Below are 15,868 nucleotides of genomic sequence, written 5' to 3'. Positions count from 1 at the left end.
ATGGAAAAACTAGGTCTTGTTGATACTGGTTGGGAAAACCCGACTCGTATTTGATGTTGTAGCCTAACTAACAAACAGGCACACTTTATTCTATAGTAAATTTTACCTATAAAAACATGGGGCACTCAAAACCAGCACTGGGGTTACAATAATCCAAAGTAAGTGACTGCAATATAAAAAAGGCTTATTCCAATTCTGTAACCTGGCATGGGACCTATATTACTAATCTGAAGACAAATGTTTGTATCCTTCAGATCACAATGACACTAATTCTGTGTGTGGCTTAAGTGGATAATAGTATAACCAGTAGAAAGATTCCAACTTCATGCAACAACAGTACAACAATTATTCCACAAAAAAAAAACAACAACTAACAAACAGGGTAAATAAAATTTAAAAAATCTTCACAGTTATGTTTCTTCTCACATTCATACATTACAGACCAGACGTGCATGCAAGATGGGTCAAACCTGAACACAGTGCAAAAGTGGAAAGCTTTTTTTATTTGCTTGTGTTCTGGAAACTGCTTATATAATCAGGCCCAGCTTTTGCTATCGCAATCAATGTAGGGGGAAATAAATTCATCTCTTGTTGATATGAGAAATGTGATCCTTGCACCCTGTCTGGCAGGTCTGATGCGTTACAAGGGCAAAGGCAGACTTTGAAACATATACATAGAAATACATAAAGTGCTTCTGTCAAAACAAACAAACAATAAAAACAGTACAAAACAGTTTTCAAAAAAGAGGTATCAAAACAATGCACTTGGGGATGTGGAGGAAACCGGTGTCTTTTGGACATCAGATCGGATTCCTGCGGTACAGACAAATGGGCTGGGGTTCCTTCTTCAAAATATATAAATTAAAAAAAAGATGAGTTCAGAGGTGTGGATTTAGGGAGGGGTCCTTGGATTCAACCAAGAATGAGGCTGGACTTTCCGCCAGGGGGATTCCTGCGACCTCCTGCAGCGGGGTCGTCAGCTGGAGGGGCCTCCTCCTTCGGCTCTGGGACTGCTTCAGGCTCAGGAGCACTGTTTTCTGAATACAGGCAGGGAGGCACATGACCATCCGTTACATTTGGGAACATTACCAAGGGAATAGTCACAATCCTTTTGTCACACCCATCGCAAGCTTGCCAGGTTCAACCAGACTGTTTTCTTAATTGCAGACTTTGCCCTGAGGGGACTCATCTACGTGGCCAAATGACGGGGATTTAGGGCAAAAAAAAAATTAGGATACCAATACCAGTACCAATACCAGTACTCTAAAAGTAATACCAATACCAATGCAGTACTTCATTTAATGCCTTTTATTTCCAATTTCATTCGATCCATCATGTGAATGGAAGCATCTCGGTTAGCTGAATTGCCAACTCAAATTGACTTCACCACAACACAGGCTGTTGGGGTGGAGCTGCTGTGCTATTGGGCCAATCACATGTTGGATAAATTGAAGAACGCTTCTGGTGAGTGGCTGCAAGCATACAACTAGTAATTTTTTTTCTAGATCTGGGTATAAAAAGTATAGAATGCAGGAAACTTTTGATACTGGAAGTTTTGATACTACTTGGTCCTGGGTTATTTTGGTCGATACCTAAATAATACCTATACCCAGACCCATTCACAAGATTCTCGTTTTAAACAAGTCAGCTTGAGACAGTGTTTTAAACCAACTCATGGATCCAACGCTACCTAGGGTTGACCAAATCTGCCAGTTATAATTTCAGACAGCAAAGTGGCTGGTTACTGGCTTGAAATGAGAAACTACTTTTGTCTTCTGAGATCAAAGAACTATTGTCTATAAAAAAAAAAAATACAAAGAATTTTAGGTGGTAATATAACATTCTTAGATAAGAGTTTGTATATGATGGTAGGCTATATTTTAAACATAGAGATTGCCCATAAGCACATTAATCTTGATTTTGTTAGATTTTGGTGTTACATAAAATTGGCTAGCATCAATGTACTTAACAATAACTTAAACCTTCAACATTGTGCGGGCATTATAGAAGGTATTGTAAGAATATTTTAAAAGAATATTTTTCCATTGTGAAGAAAATGTGGGTATGTATGTATACCTGTGAATTAATGTATGCATAGGCTTGTGTATGTATGTATACAGGTACATATAATTCATGTGCTCATGCACATTTATATATGCTGGAAGTTATGTTATATTTTTGATGACAAATTACAAATATGTTCTTCGTAATTTTTTTTTAGATAGTTTATATTAGACTATAGTTTAGAGATTGCTTAATCAATTGTAGAACGTGTTGATATGACCAGAAAAAAACGTGTGCTTACCATAATCGCGTACAGAATATTCTCCATCCTATTAAAAACAAGCCAAAAAAAGTGGTAAGTATTTCATCAGCCTTCAATGACTAAAAACAAGCAATTCTGAACTGCGTCATCAGTCTTGACGCACATGCACTCAATGATGAAATATTATTAGCTATGACTTAAATGCTATTTGGTAAAGTTGCTGTTCTATTTATACACAAGCTACCTTTGTAAGACAATGATGAAATATAAAGAGAAAACAAATAGACAATTCAAATCATTTAAACTTCCTTTTCTTCCCTATATGAACCTGCCGTCAGCTTTCACTTCATTTTTTCACAGCACAACTCATGATGTGATGCATGATCTTACTATGGCGGGGCCGTCTGCAGAGTTGTTCTGGTTCCCTCCTCTCCTCAAAGGGGCTGACGACTCGCCACAAAGCACACCTGTAGGCTTCCCACCTGGAAAGAACAAGGAGACACGATGGCTTAGATATATAGGCCGTTTTTATATAGAGACGATATGAATGCACAACATTGCATTTTCTCTTCCAAATAAATGTAGCTAAACTGACAGTTAGCTAAACAAGTTGTTCAAATGAAGTGGGTTTCTTCACTCACTTACGGTCTTTTTTAGTAGGGCTGTAGGATTGTATCGATTCTGCGATATAAATCGATATTTTGTTTCAACAGAAATCCATTTTTTGGCCGCAAGTATCGATACATTAACTCCCATTCAAATCCCCCTGGCACTCTACTTGCTGCCCATTTTCTCCCCCGTTCGCTTTGCAGGAAGAGCTAGTGTCGCTGTAGAGCATTTCTAGCTGTCTGTCCAGCAGAGATGGGGACTCAAGATTTGAGACTATGTCCTTTTTGGAGCATTAACATCAGGAGCGCAAAGTCCTTCTCTCCCACAGAGATGCGCGAGCGGCCACACTCCGCAGATGACACGGAGAGCTTGTCACCTGCTGCTGCCCGGTTTACTGCTGCAGTTTACTGTCACATCGCATCATTTGGCTCTAATAACTTCAGGCACAGCCGAAACAAAAGAATCACAGAATGCAACGTCTGTGTCAAGCTCAGCTGCATAAACTATCAACGTTAGCTTGTTACTAATGTTAGCTTTGTGAGAGATTAGTTTTTCGGATTGGTGTTCATTAAATTACATATTTTTGAAAAGTTTTTTCTTGCCGGTGCTGCCTCCATCTGCTGGCTAACGCCGTTAAACCGGGAGAAATAGTCGTTAATTATTAATTTCAGCTAAAGGCAAGTTAACGTTCCAGGTTTATTGTTGACCACATAACGATAATGTTACTGCTTTATTAGCATTATCCATCACACTGTGTTTGAGAGGCTGGGGGATTTTTTAGTTATTTAACAGGAAGAGCTCTCTGACATTAAAAACAAAAAAAGCAATTATACATCAAAATCGAGCATAATCATAAATATATCATGCAGAATATGTACAGCCAGATGTGTCTGCCTCCAAGTTATTAAAATGTCTTAAAATCCTGCAATGAGAGCAGGACCTGGTGTTTCAGGTGTGTCTGTAACCAGCTCCATGTAATGGGAGCAGAAGACTTTCTTTATTTACACTAGATTATAAGGTGTCATTAGTTGCACTTCAACTCTAGTTTATTGTTTATTAAGCATTACCATAAGAGACTTAACTAGGACTTGCTGCTTCCCTTGGAGACTTGAGACTCAACCTTGCAAAAAGTGACTTGTTAACATCTCTGCTGTCCAGTCAGAGCCATATATTGTGTAATTGATTCTTTCAGTTGTTATTCAAATCAATCCCAGTCAATGGAACACTCACAAGTCACCAAAATCACACTGTCCCTTTAAAATCTTTCAGAAAATTATGTAAGTGCATCGAATCGTACTGTTGGCTGAATGTCTTGATATATATTGTACCGTGAGCTGAATATCGTGTATCGTATCGTGAGCTTAGTGTATCGCTACAGCCCTACTTTATAGTACAAATGCTTTCTACTTGTGTTACTGTGTGATCCTCACTTAATTTGACAAACTCAGACTGCTGAACCCTCACATTAGCTTTGGCTGAACTTTGCATTTTTCCATAGATAGAGGGCTGAGTATTTTGTCTTACATGTCTTACTTTGGAATCGCCATTGGAGGGGATTTTTTTTTACAGCTGATGTTAACATGACCTTTTTTGTGATATCACTGCATTCTCAAATCCCAGCTATTAACTTGATATTTTGCCATTCCTTAGCAATACTAGCATGTCTAACCATAGGGATTGTTGAAAGGCAAAATCAGTGGGGGATCATGAAACAGCATCTCAAATAAACATGACACATCAGCATCAGGAAAAACAGTTGTTATGATTGTCTATAATCTTCATACTCAGAGAACACTCACATTCCTTTCAAATATTAAAATCAAATGCCAGAGCATCACGTCAGGCTGATCACGGGGTGCGAAATTTCCCAGAAACCATTTAAATGCAACTGGGGATCTTGTGTGTCAGTCAAAACATAGGAACAGGAAGGTGACAAGGGGAAATGAACGTCTTCTGATCGGAACCCTGACAATTCCAGTTGGGTGAGGTAATGGCCTGACCTTGTCACCCACATTATGCCAGACTTTTCTTCATATGCAAATTGGTCCTACATTTGCTGGTTTTGAAAGTTTCACTTTCATACTAAATGTCATTCAGACAATAACTCTGTTGTCTAATAAAATATGCAGTCAGGTCCTTCTGTGTAAGCAAATCTTGTACCGTTTTAGATTTGTTTTAAATCCCCTTATACACAACAAGCCTTATTGTGATTACATATGTTAACAAAACAATAATAAGTAAAAACAGAATAAGTAAAGCTACTTAGAAATGCTATCAGTTAGAATGTGAATGGGATAACTAATGGTCTACAACATATCTTTATTTTGATAGATAGATGCGTGTCTGGGGAAATTCACACCCCCAATATTTTTCAAAGCTTTTCTGATATAAGGCATTTCAGAATGTTTCTAAACAACAGGCGTCATGATACTTCCGGATGGCAGAACGCAAGCAGCTTCCACTGATCTGAAGCAATCCAGCTGCTACTGTAAACAGTGTTACAGAGTTAAAACTTAAAATGTGTTGTGTGGGGGGTTGCAACGCCTGATATACAGCAAAAGGGGTACTTTTTTTTTATCGATTTCCTTCAAAAATACTGAATTTATCCAGCGGGACCTGAGGGTGAGGAGGTTATAGCAAGTGGACCTCGTAAAAGTACTAGTGCTACAGAGAAGACTGCAAGACTGCCTGGATAAGGAGTGGCCTCTTCTAACGGGGCAGACTGGGAACCAAAACCTCCATCATCATGTTTGTGGAGACATTTTCTCACAGATAACAGATCTGTGTCACCAGTCAGACAGTTTTTGGCTAAATTCTATCAAATTTTCTGTTTAACCTACAAATATAAATGATGGTGTAATGTTTTGAGTTAATTTAATGGTGTAAAACTAATGTCTAACTTCTTATCTTTGTAACCATTATCGTTTTTACGGCCTGATTTATCTTTGTGTTTACAAGAGTGCTCAAAAGGACCCTAACACCCATGAATTAGCCTTATGCTGCTCTCGGCCCTAGTTAGACACCCCAATCTACTCGTCGTAAACACTGGGAGCTGCTGACCGTCCAAATTAACATCAATGTTGTCAAAACATCTGGGAACATACTAAACGACACGCTTTAACAGTTCCAAAATATACCGTAAAGTCTTCTTAATTTACATTTTTAACATAAACCACTACCTGACCCGCTCAGGCTGAGCGTCGCCCAAACGTTCTCCCTGCTTTCTCTCATCAACATTACTTTAATTTTCTAATTTAACATGTAAATGCCCATGTACAAATATGAAATTTCCCTTGTAGATTCTTAGCACTATGTAAATAAATTCTACTTCCACTTGGTGCAGATCACCCAGTAATTCAAGCCTACTCTTTTTTCTCAGTCGGAAGGGTTTGTTTACTATTGGTGCCATTGGAGAATGCTTCGGCTTTTGCCACCCGGAAGAACGTATATTATTGTTGTGATGTCATGGTGAATTGTCGTATTGATCATTCATCAGAATCTTGGAACATGTACATTTCTATTGTACCAATCCACACCAATACAATAAGGCAACTGTATGATACATATGATACAAAATTTTTCTTTTGTACATGTCTGCTTTTTCATTCCTACATGTATACTGACATGATGTATCAGATTATATGTAAATACAGTTTATCTGTTTGACATTTCTGAATGAATATTTGTTTACAATAAGAATAACCAGATAGATGCCAGTAGGTGCAGCTGGTGCCCTAGTTTTTAACTAAGCTATACAGTATATTTAGATATGGTGCTTGTGGTATATTTCTTGAATTATCATAAAATTAACTACAAAAACACTTTAAGAGCACTTAAGAAAACTGATGACGATTCATTTTATAAATGAATGCATGTTTGCATACGTAATACGGCCGAGCAGCCATGTCTCTGTGAAGGACATAATGCTGCATTCGAGACCACGACATAGAAGACGGAACTGCAACACAGGACTTGTGGACGCGGTTACGGATTCAGTATCAGCTGGACTCTCTAGAGCCATGTCGGCGAGGAGGACGCTGTCCAAATTATGAGTCGTCCTGGAGAATGTCTTCCACCAACTCAGTGCTAGACTAAAGTACACCACAGAAAGTCAGTCCTGCCTGTGGCCAAACTGTCCAACGCCTCCCTCAGAGTGTCAGACACTGAGTCAATAGACCGGCCCCTGGACTTATTTCACCCCAGTCAGCTGCTTTATACATAATTATTTATTCCACATATTTTCTTCTGCTACTTATTCTAGTAACAAAATTGCACATATTTTATCTTTATTTATTCACAGTACCTATTTCTTGCTCTGATTTACATTTACAAGTTGATTTTCTGCAGCTAAATGCACATGCACCTATTCTATTCATTATTCAATGTTATTGTTTATTGTTATAATCCCTTTATACATTTCTTTATATATTTTCTATTCAAGAACAGAGTAATTGTAACAAACTAAATTTTCTCCCGGGATCAATAAAGTATGACTATTCTTTTTATTCTATTCTTAATGGGAAGCAGATGTGTAGATCATGCTGCACGAGTGATTTAAGACGTTGCTTTAGATGCTGACAGTATAAAAAAGGATTGTAAAAAAAAAAAAAATTACAGCCACAAAGCACGGTATACAAGAGGAAGACGGGCTCTCTGGGTCAAGAAGGTTCAGGTGGGTTTGCAACATTGACACAGATACCTGACGCACCAAGTTGAATCCCCCTGGCAGACCCCCAGCGCGGAGGACCCCACTCATTGAGAAGTGCACAAATATTATTGGTTCATTATAAAACTACAGCGGGCTGCATTTGACTGTTGATGTTAATAAGGTCAAAATCATCACTGGGGAAGAGGTAGTACCTGGTGGATTGTTCCTTCGATTAGCATAGGGGTCCTCTGGCTCAGCAAAAACACTGGAGGCCATCTTGTTTTTCCGGACGGGAGGCTTCCCCTCATCTGGACCAAGTGAAAAGTTGGAGGCACCGCCAGGAGGGCGCAACACCCTGGAAAAAGAGATGGTCAGCATTGTTACGTTAAGCTGGATCATAATGGCTGATTTTACTGGAGCGTCTTCTCTCCTTTCTAAAATGTGTTAATACAAATAACTGCTGTGGTTGTATGTGCATAATTAATCAGTGAGGAATCATGGTAAATTCACACTTGTTTCAATAAAGGTCAAAAATCCATTTTATTTTACATCATTTTGCAATGTGCTACCCTTTGGAAAACATGTGACGATGTAAACTGCCTATCTGATTTTTCAACTCATCAGAGGTTGTCAGTATATTTGGATTGTCTGGACAGCCAAATTCAAGTGGCAAGGAAAGACACGAGTCAGACATAGGAGGGTAGGGTTTATTTCAGGGTTGTTGGATTAGACTGCACTATTCTGAACTACGTGTGTCTTTCTGCAATTTCCCAGCTTGGGATCATTAAAGTATTTCTATTATTTTCTTTTAAACTGGCAACTGCATAGGCTTCCGCATGGTTTTGGTACAGTTTACACTGTTTTATCAATACTGATAATGTCACTTTCTCTAAATCTGCTTTCACACTGTGGTCAATACATTGGTCTAATGTATTTCTTATTTTGCATTACTCACAATATTACTGTGGCTATGATGGAATTAACCACAAGAACCAACTCACTGAAAACTTAATCTATCTTTTAAACAATGTGAATTTAAAAATATCCAATCAGTCCAGTTTTAAATGACTGGAATATCAGTGGGACGTTGATTTCTTTCACTGCATCTGTGATAAAATGAATAAACTGCCCTACAAAGCCTAAGTGCAGTAACAACAATACAAATTAAGCAAAAATAAATGGATTTAAAGTGCATTTACTGTCCCAAGAAATTAATATTTGGCACATTGATGATGGATTATCGTTTACTAATTTACCATTTAATGATTTGTGTCCAAACCAATCCTAACCTCCATACTTCCAGGCCCAAAATTGTGCAGAAAACCTATTCTAAGTGATTTCGTAGTTACTGCACTTAGCCTTTGTAGGGCAGAATAGGCTGCATGTGGGCTGGGTCATTGTCAGGTACCAGCTGTAACATGGCTCTCTCGCCTCACTGAGGCCATATGCAGGACAGACTATAGAGGATGTCTTATTGTACTTCACTGATCATCTCGATAACTGATCTGAAATCCAACTGGCGGCCCCACCCAACTTATAGCATGACAGAATGATTACATCTTCAAAACATAAACACGAAAATGACGACATATATGTACAAAAAGGGCCTACAGTTAACACTAACGTTATGTGCCGAGCCGCCTATCGTCCGTTCATGCTGCTAGCTTAAGAGCTGCTCTACAAAAGGAAGGGTACATGTGTGCTATCTTGCTAGCTAAAGGAATATGGGAATGGTCCATCTCAACGGAGGAGGGGAAGGTGTGGTACCAAGCCTTCTTCTTCGAGCATCTTCGCCCCCATGCTTAGTTTCAAGCATATTGTAACACTAAACGGGCAAAGGTCAGACCAAAAACGTCTCAATTTTTAGGTTAACCCATGTAGCGGGTTGGAGGATGCTGGACTTGTTGGCATCATGGTGGCTAACGGGTAACGTTAACGGGTAACGGTCTGAACGACGCATTTTTTTTTTTACCTGGAACTGCTTTTAGAACCGGGCTCCATCCCTTGATATGTCGTGGTCGTCGTCATTTTTGTGTTAAAGAAGTCGTAAAAATATGTATAATTCTGACAGGAATACACACGAATTACACTTTCATTAGCAACACTTTTACCGCCTCATCATTGTCTATCCTAGCCGGTGGTTCCCAATCATCAACCTGCCTCCAGTCTGAGGAGACAAGTGTTAGTGGCCAAGAAGACACACAGCTTCCGGTCAAATTTCCAAAATAAAATAAGATTATTTTTTTTTACAAATTAAATGTTACAGCATAAACAACACATACTGAACACTGGATCGCACTCCATCTAACAAACACAAAACACGACGAAAACATCCATGTCATCACAAATATCATCATATTAGGCTTGACAACCAAAAGTAGATTAGAACAAAATCAAAAGATCAAATAACAATCATTTGTTCGGGTTCTTTGCTATTATGACTATTCAATTTGTTTATTTATTTTTTATTAATTCATTTATTTATTTTCCTTTCTCTTGTTAAAATTTCTATATGCAATTTCAGGGAGGGACCAATGTCTCCTCCATCTACTCCAAAGAAATCCACTAGCTTCTTACCAGCCTTCCTCTTCAATAAACTTTCCCACGATTCTAAGTCTTTTCCAGTCTTCCTTGGTCTTTACGATATATCCCTAAAAAAAGCAACTTTTGATAAACATTCTAAAATTGTTGATATTCAAGGAATTCACATCATTATAAAAAAAAAATCGAATCTAGATATATTTATGCCCTCGTCGTTCTACAACAAAAGTGACTATTTGGATTGAAATTTGAAGGCAAAATGTGTATTTCCGGTCTTTCTCTGCTTATTTCTGGCTGCTTCTCCTGAGTACATCCATGGGTTTGATACAGAAGTGCGGGTGCGACCGTGCTATAGAAACCATTGTGGAGAGGACGTTTATACAGCCCACGTACCGCCCACAAGTGAACAGCTACCTCTATGATTGGATCCTGGCACATATAGCAAACCTGCTATTGGTGACATCATTTTATTATTCATAGTAATATTCTGTAAATAAGTTAAAATATATTAAAGTTTACATCTAGTCACATGCTGCATCTGAACCCCCGTGGGCTCATAATTTTAATCTAGAACTAATACTAATACTAAAGATTTAGTGAAGCAGTAGGAGGCCAATTTTAGTTCCTGCTCTCTTAGGGCTAAACTGCAGTTTAACCCAAAGATCATACAGAAGCCATTCCCTTCTACAGTGATGACAGATGTGCTATTAAAAGACCAATATAAAGCCATCAAAACCAAGATGCAGAAGACAACTGACAAAATACAGCCTTATAAAAGTAAATTTTCCGCCAAAACGATCTGATAAGTCATTGTCACTTTTGTAGACTCAAAACAAGTCTTCAAATGCAGTCTGCATACAGCTTTATGAGAAGTTTGTGAAACATATGAAACCTCCTAACTTCAGGTTCAGGTTACTTTAATTATGGCCTACCCTTAGGTCAATTTGTTGCGCAGTTAAAAAGTGCAGGGCCAGACAACATACAATAGGACAATAGGTACATTTAAAATGCCAGAGCTCATCAAGATGCTACAAACGTTTAATGTATACTGTCCTCCATAGAGTTGGGCCTCTCCGACGTTCCTGCCTGTTATAGGGAAGGTCACCGTTACCACCGTACTCTACGGGGGAATTGTTGGGTCTATGTAAGTCATAAATAAGTCATAGTGTGGTCTATACCTACTCTGTAAAGTGTCCTGATATAACTTTCGTTGAATTTAGTGAAAACACTGAAAACTGACCATAAAATACATAAAAATAGTAAAAACATAATATTCTAGAAAGCTTCTTTAGTTTAAAGGTTGGATATTCAGATTTGTATGTTATGCTTATCCTTTGGATGACTTGCACACAGTGATTGACTACCATGGCAGCACTTATTCATTTTCTATGCATCAATTCGTCTAATTTGCACATGCAAAATTAGAATTTTAGATATTGATTGGTGTATATCATGTGTTCTGTAAATTGAATGTACAGAAAACTTTTTAATACTCAATCGGTAATGCTTTTTGTAGTGTGTCTGATATCTTGTTGACCTAACTGCAAATTAAGTTTCCCCATCTGGGTCATTTAAGTGACTAAACTGACAGTTTCTGTAGGTGAAGCTTCCTGGCTGGCTCCAAGTTGTAAGCAAGATTATTCTTCCACAGGATGACAGTGATACTGAACAGGCACTAAGGCTGTGACCTCAAGAGACCCCTATGAAGACAGCCATGCCAGTTTTTCTTTTGCCAAAATGTAGCCTAACTTTTGGAGTGTTATTTAGCACACTTCCTGTTACAGATGATTTTAGCCTCTGATAGACAGTAATGGTTGCTGGTTAGACTACTAAAGTATCCATGAAACGAACCACAAAAAAAAAGGGACACATGAAAAAAAACAACTCAATTTATTCCAATAATACATTTTCACAACAACAGATGTGAATTTAAAATGCAGGCTTACCGAACAATAACAAAATTCCATTTCAAATCAAAACCTTAAAGACATAAGTAGAAAAACAAACAAAAAACACGAAGTTTTATCTAAAACCTCTGGAAAAAAAAGAAAAAGAAATATCATGGCAAGCGTTTAAATTTCTTCAGCACAGACTCACTGCAGCATAGTTGTCGACACTGCGCAGTTCAGACATGTTAACATAAGAATGACATTGTGATTAAATCTATCTACATCAACTGTGCTGCTCCCTTTGGGCATTTAGTAAAAGTATTCCACTGGATGGTATCAACACTGGTCATGAACATTTGAAGACTGGGCATAATAAAGATGTTTACAGATGAAAAGGGAGGTAGGGATGTTCGTAGGAAACAGTCTTTAAAGAGAAGAGCCACCGGTTTGCTGTTGGAACACATCAATCGTATCTTCATCCTCCATTTCTAGCTGCAAGAAAAAAAAGTTCAAATGTCAATTGGGTGGTGATATGTCTTTAATGTGAAGCTACTGAGGAGGTGTTGACAATGCCAGCGAGGTCAGCTAAAAGCATCCAGAAACATTCACCAGGAAGTTAGTTTTAAACATGGACATTTCATTTTTTATTCATTCATAGTTTAAATTATTCTACAGAACAAGCGTATAGATTATGAATTTAAAAGGGAATAGAGAGAAAAGATGAACAGAGACGCCAACTGCGCAGTCCCTGGTCCACGACATGTGAAGCAGATAAATGATTTTTGCAGTGGAGGACACTTTTACAAGAAAAGGGATAAGCGCCAATGACGCTCTATTGGTTTCTGGCGCTTCTAGTCAAGCTTCCACTGCCCAGCAGGAGCAACTGTGCCACGTTGCGACCGTACTGGAGGCTGCTGCTAGTGTTAACAGTTTCCTGACTTATTAGCGTCATGTATCTAACCTGTAAAATAGTTCCCCTGTGCAATGCACCACATCTTCTATTCAAATGTATTTTTGCAATTAGGAATAACATCATCTGGGTTTCAGAAGAACCTTTGACCTTTAACTTGTTTAAATCCTATTGTAACACTCCATGTTTTCTTGATTTTTTTTTTTAATAAATAGCCCACAACATAAAAACAGACAAAGTGTAAAAAGGTACTAATAATGTTAGGTTAGTAAGCTAAACAAGAGTGAAGGGAGCCTTACCTGCGAGGGTGTGTCTGTTTCATTGATGGGCTGACCGTCAAAACGAAATCGTATTTGCCTCATTGACAGCCCCTGTGGAACGAGAAATGTTTAAAATTTTGAAAATTAACATATGAGGCACCCTTGTGACCTAGGCATTAAGGCACAGACCATGAACTTTACATGTTTAAGCTGAATGAATTTAAATGATCAATGAAGTTAAAAAGGAGTTATAGACAACATTTAGAGTCTGGGCCGGGATTGCCTACACATTGCTCTTCCCTCTGACATCAAGAGTTCAAGGCGGGGGACTTTTATTCCACTCTGCCGTCGTTATGAAAAGTACAAAAAAAAAATATGGGAGGATAGAGATGTTGCACTTTTAAGCCGGCAGTGGAGGTAGTCACAAAAGCGCACAAGCTCTGAATAAATTGTGTGGAATAAAAAGCCGACTGGGTGGAACAACACAGTGATGCACGAGTCGACCCACAGGCAGGTTAGTGACAAAGCGTTCAGAGTAGTGTAAACATAGTAATAACTTGCAGAAACATGGCATGCTATAGTCAACCTCCCTCTCAAACACAAACACACAAGTGGGGGCCGCCACACATGTCGATGTAAGGAGTGCCATAAACTGCCTGGGGGGTCGACATGTGCCTGTATATGCCACTGTAATGAGCAACATGCCACTCCAGGGAAGGACTTATGCAGCTGTACCATATTGGCACACCATCAGCTACTTTTCCGTCTTGCTGCTACCGGGGTCAGGAAAACAGCATTTTCCACAGTAACTGCTGTCCCGTAAAACCCGATGGACTTAAATGCACTAACATGCATGCACCAAAAAGTACAGAGAAGCGTAGATTACAACAAAGACAGAGGAAGTGTGACTTCATTTTCTTCTCAGGTCGCCATTAATCTATGATAACTTTACATAGAGAATAGTTGTTTTCTGTTAAATTAATGTCCTTAATGTTACAAGTGTCCCCTGTGTAGATGACTTTTGAGGAGTTGTAATAGTGTAGCAGTCTCACCTGTCGTTCACAATAAGCTTTCATCAGTTTGCTGAGAGGAGTGTGCCTTTTAATCTTGAATTGCACCACAGAGCCATCCTGCCCTGCCACCTTCAGGTTGATGTGCTCATTGTTCTCCGTCTTCACTCCCTCCTGAAAGGGAGACAAACAGATTTTCAGAAAATTATGTTGATTGCAATAAGTGACGCAAGGAAATAAAAAGAAGCTTGGTAAAAACGTGGCATCCAGCATGTGTAGTGCACTTGCCCTGCCAAAACACGCAACCCCTTCTGCCCAGGTCAGACACAACTGATGTTAATTCTGTTTTGCTTGCATCAGTCAGTCATATAGATATTATTTTTATTATTAAAGATAATGTGACTTGCTGTTGCTTATGGATGAATTGTTGGGTCTCTGGAAATCCTGAATAAGTCAGAGTGGGGTCTAGACCTCTATATGTACAGTGTCTTCTGATAACTTTTGTTATGATTTGGTACTATAAATACAAGTATGTAAATCATCAGCTTGCTTTATGCTATCAATGAGTTATGACTTCAGTGTAAACTATACAAATCACGTGTGTAAATTAGTTTTTTACCACCGTCATATGTGTCGGACATCACCACCTGGTGAGCACCGATCGGGTGGTAACTGAGCACTGAAGAAAGCAGCATCACAACTTCAACGGTAGCATTTAGCATTAGCATTAAAGCAAGTCGATTTAAATTGGCCTAACGTTAGAACTAACATTAAAATAGGCCTAGTCAGGATGAGAAATACACTAAACCCTCTTATCGCGAGGCACTTTGACGTGTGCCGATGATGATGAGCAGGATTGATTTTTGTGTGATCCACCAAGTTAGCTAACGGTGGGGACTCGAACAATTAATTTGGGCCCGTGGCTGTTGGACACTGCTCTCTAACGTTACTCACTTTTTTATGTTGTTTCCTGGACATGCAATAACCATATGGCTACGTACATGTTACACGCATATCGTTCGCACTGGCAGTAGCATTTAAGAGGCATTGTTTAAGTGTATTTTAAAAGACCGGCATTTATAATTTCTTTCAAACCGCCCGAGTCGCAGGAACATTACCCGTGTTAGCTTATTATGCTAACCTGGCCTGCTAGCTAACGCGATAGCTCTGGTTCGGGCCATTCGCTTTTTTTATTATTATTGTGCAACCGTTGACGAATATGTCTCGCATGTGGCTTTTAATGTATTCTGTGCTATTATTGCACACGGATTAGGCAAACACATAAAGAAAAACAATTGACAAAATCCGCTGCTCACCTTGGGTTTTTCGTCTGCCATGGCTGCTGCTGCTACTGCGTCAGTGTCTGCGCCTGTTATACTGCGGCTGCGCAGTCTCTTCTGGCGCGCCACTTTGCGTGGGCTGGGCTAGTGCGCACACACAGCTGCGCCAGATCAAAATTAGAGTAGTATGTAGTATTCATTTATGATTTATTCTGAAATTATGTTCTTTTTAATTGTTCATAATTTGTGAGTATCCACTGTGGCTATACCACTGCTGCACTAGCATGTTTTTAAATAACCATGGCACTTCAACAAAAAACCTTTATTTTGTGAAAAAAGCTGTGAGCAAAATTAGAGAACACTGTCAGATACCTCCCAGTTATTGGTGTTAATCTGGCACCTGGTGACATTTTACTTTATTTTTTGGACTCACCCTATTTATCTCCAGCTCTAAG

General features: G+C 38.9%; 2 protein-coding genes across 2 annotated transcripts; both read right to left on the bottom strand.

Moving 5' to 3' along the window:
- Nucleotides 1-912: 912 nt before the first annotated feature.
- jpt1a (Jupiter microtubule associated homolog 1a) lies at nt 913-9,631 on the bottom strand (the record flags this gene model as incomplete). Its single annotated transcript, XM_083925404.1, has 5 exons — nt 9,496-9,631; nt 7,736-7,878; nt 2,657-2,748; nt 2,306-2,333; nt 913-1,037 (listed from the first exon to the last, which is right to left on the bottom strand). Exons 1-5 carry the CDS (start codon nt 9,549-9,551, stop codon nt 913-915), a joined length of 444 nt encoding a protein of 147 aa, XP_083781530.1. The 5' UTR covers nt 9,552-9,631.
- A 2,308-nt stretch (nt 9,632-11,939) lies between these two features.
- Nucleotides 11,940-15,493, bottom strand: sumo2a (small ubiquitin like modifier 2a). Its single transcript, XM_083923809.1, has 4 exons — nt 15,450-15,493; nt 14,176-14,307; nt 13,163-13,234; nt 11,940-12,445 (listed from the first exon to the last, which is right to left on the bottom strand). The coding sequence occupies exons 1-4, from the start codon at nt 15,468-15,470 to the stop codon at nt 12,380-12,382; spliced, it is 291 nt and encodes a 96-aa protein (XP_083779935.1). The 5' UTR covers nt 15,471-15,493; the 3' UTR covers nt 11,940-12,379.
- Between the last annotated feature and the right edge of the window lie 375 nt (nt 15,494-15,868).

Source organism: Echiichthys vipera (genome assembly GCF_963691815.1).
Source record: "Echiichthys vipera genome assembly, chromosome: 2".
Classification (NCBI taxonomy): domain Eukaryota; kingdom Metazoa; phylum Chordata; class Actinopteri; order Perciformes; family Trachinidae; genus Echiichthys; species Echiichthys vipera.
The sequence above is the reverse complement of the archived record's forward strand: the minus strand, read 5'-3'. Positions and strand labels throughout refer to the sequence as shown.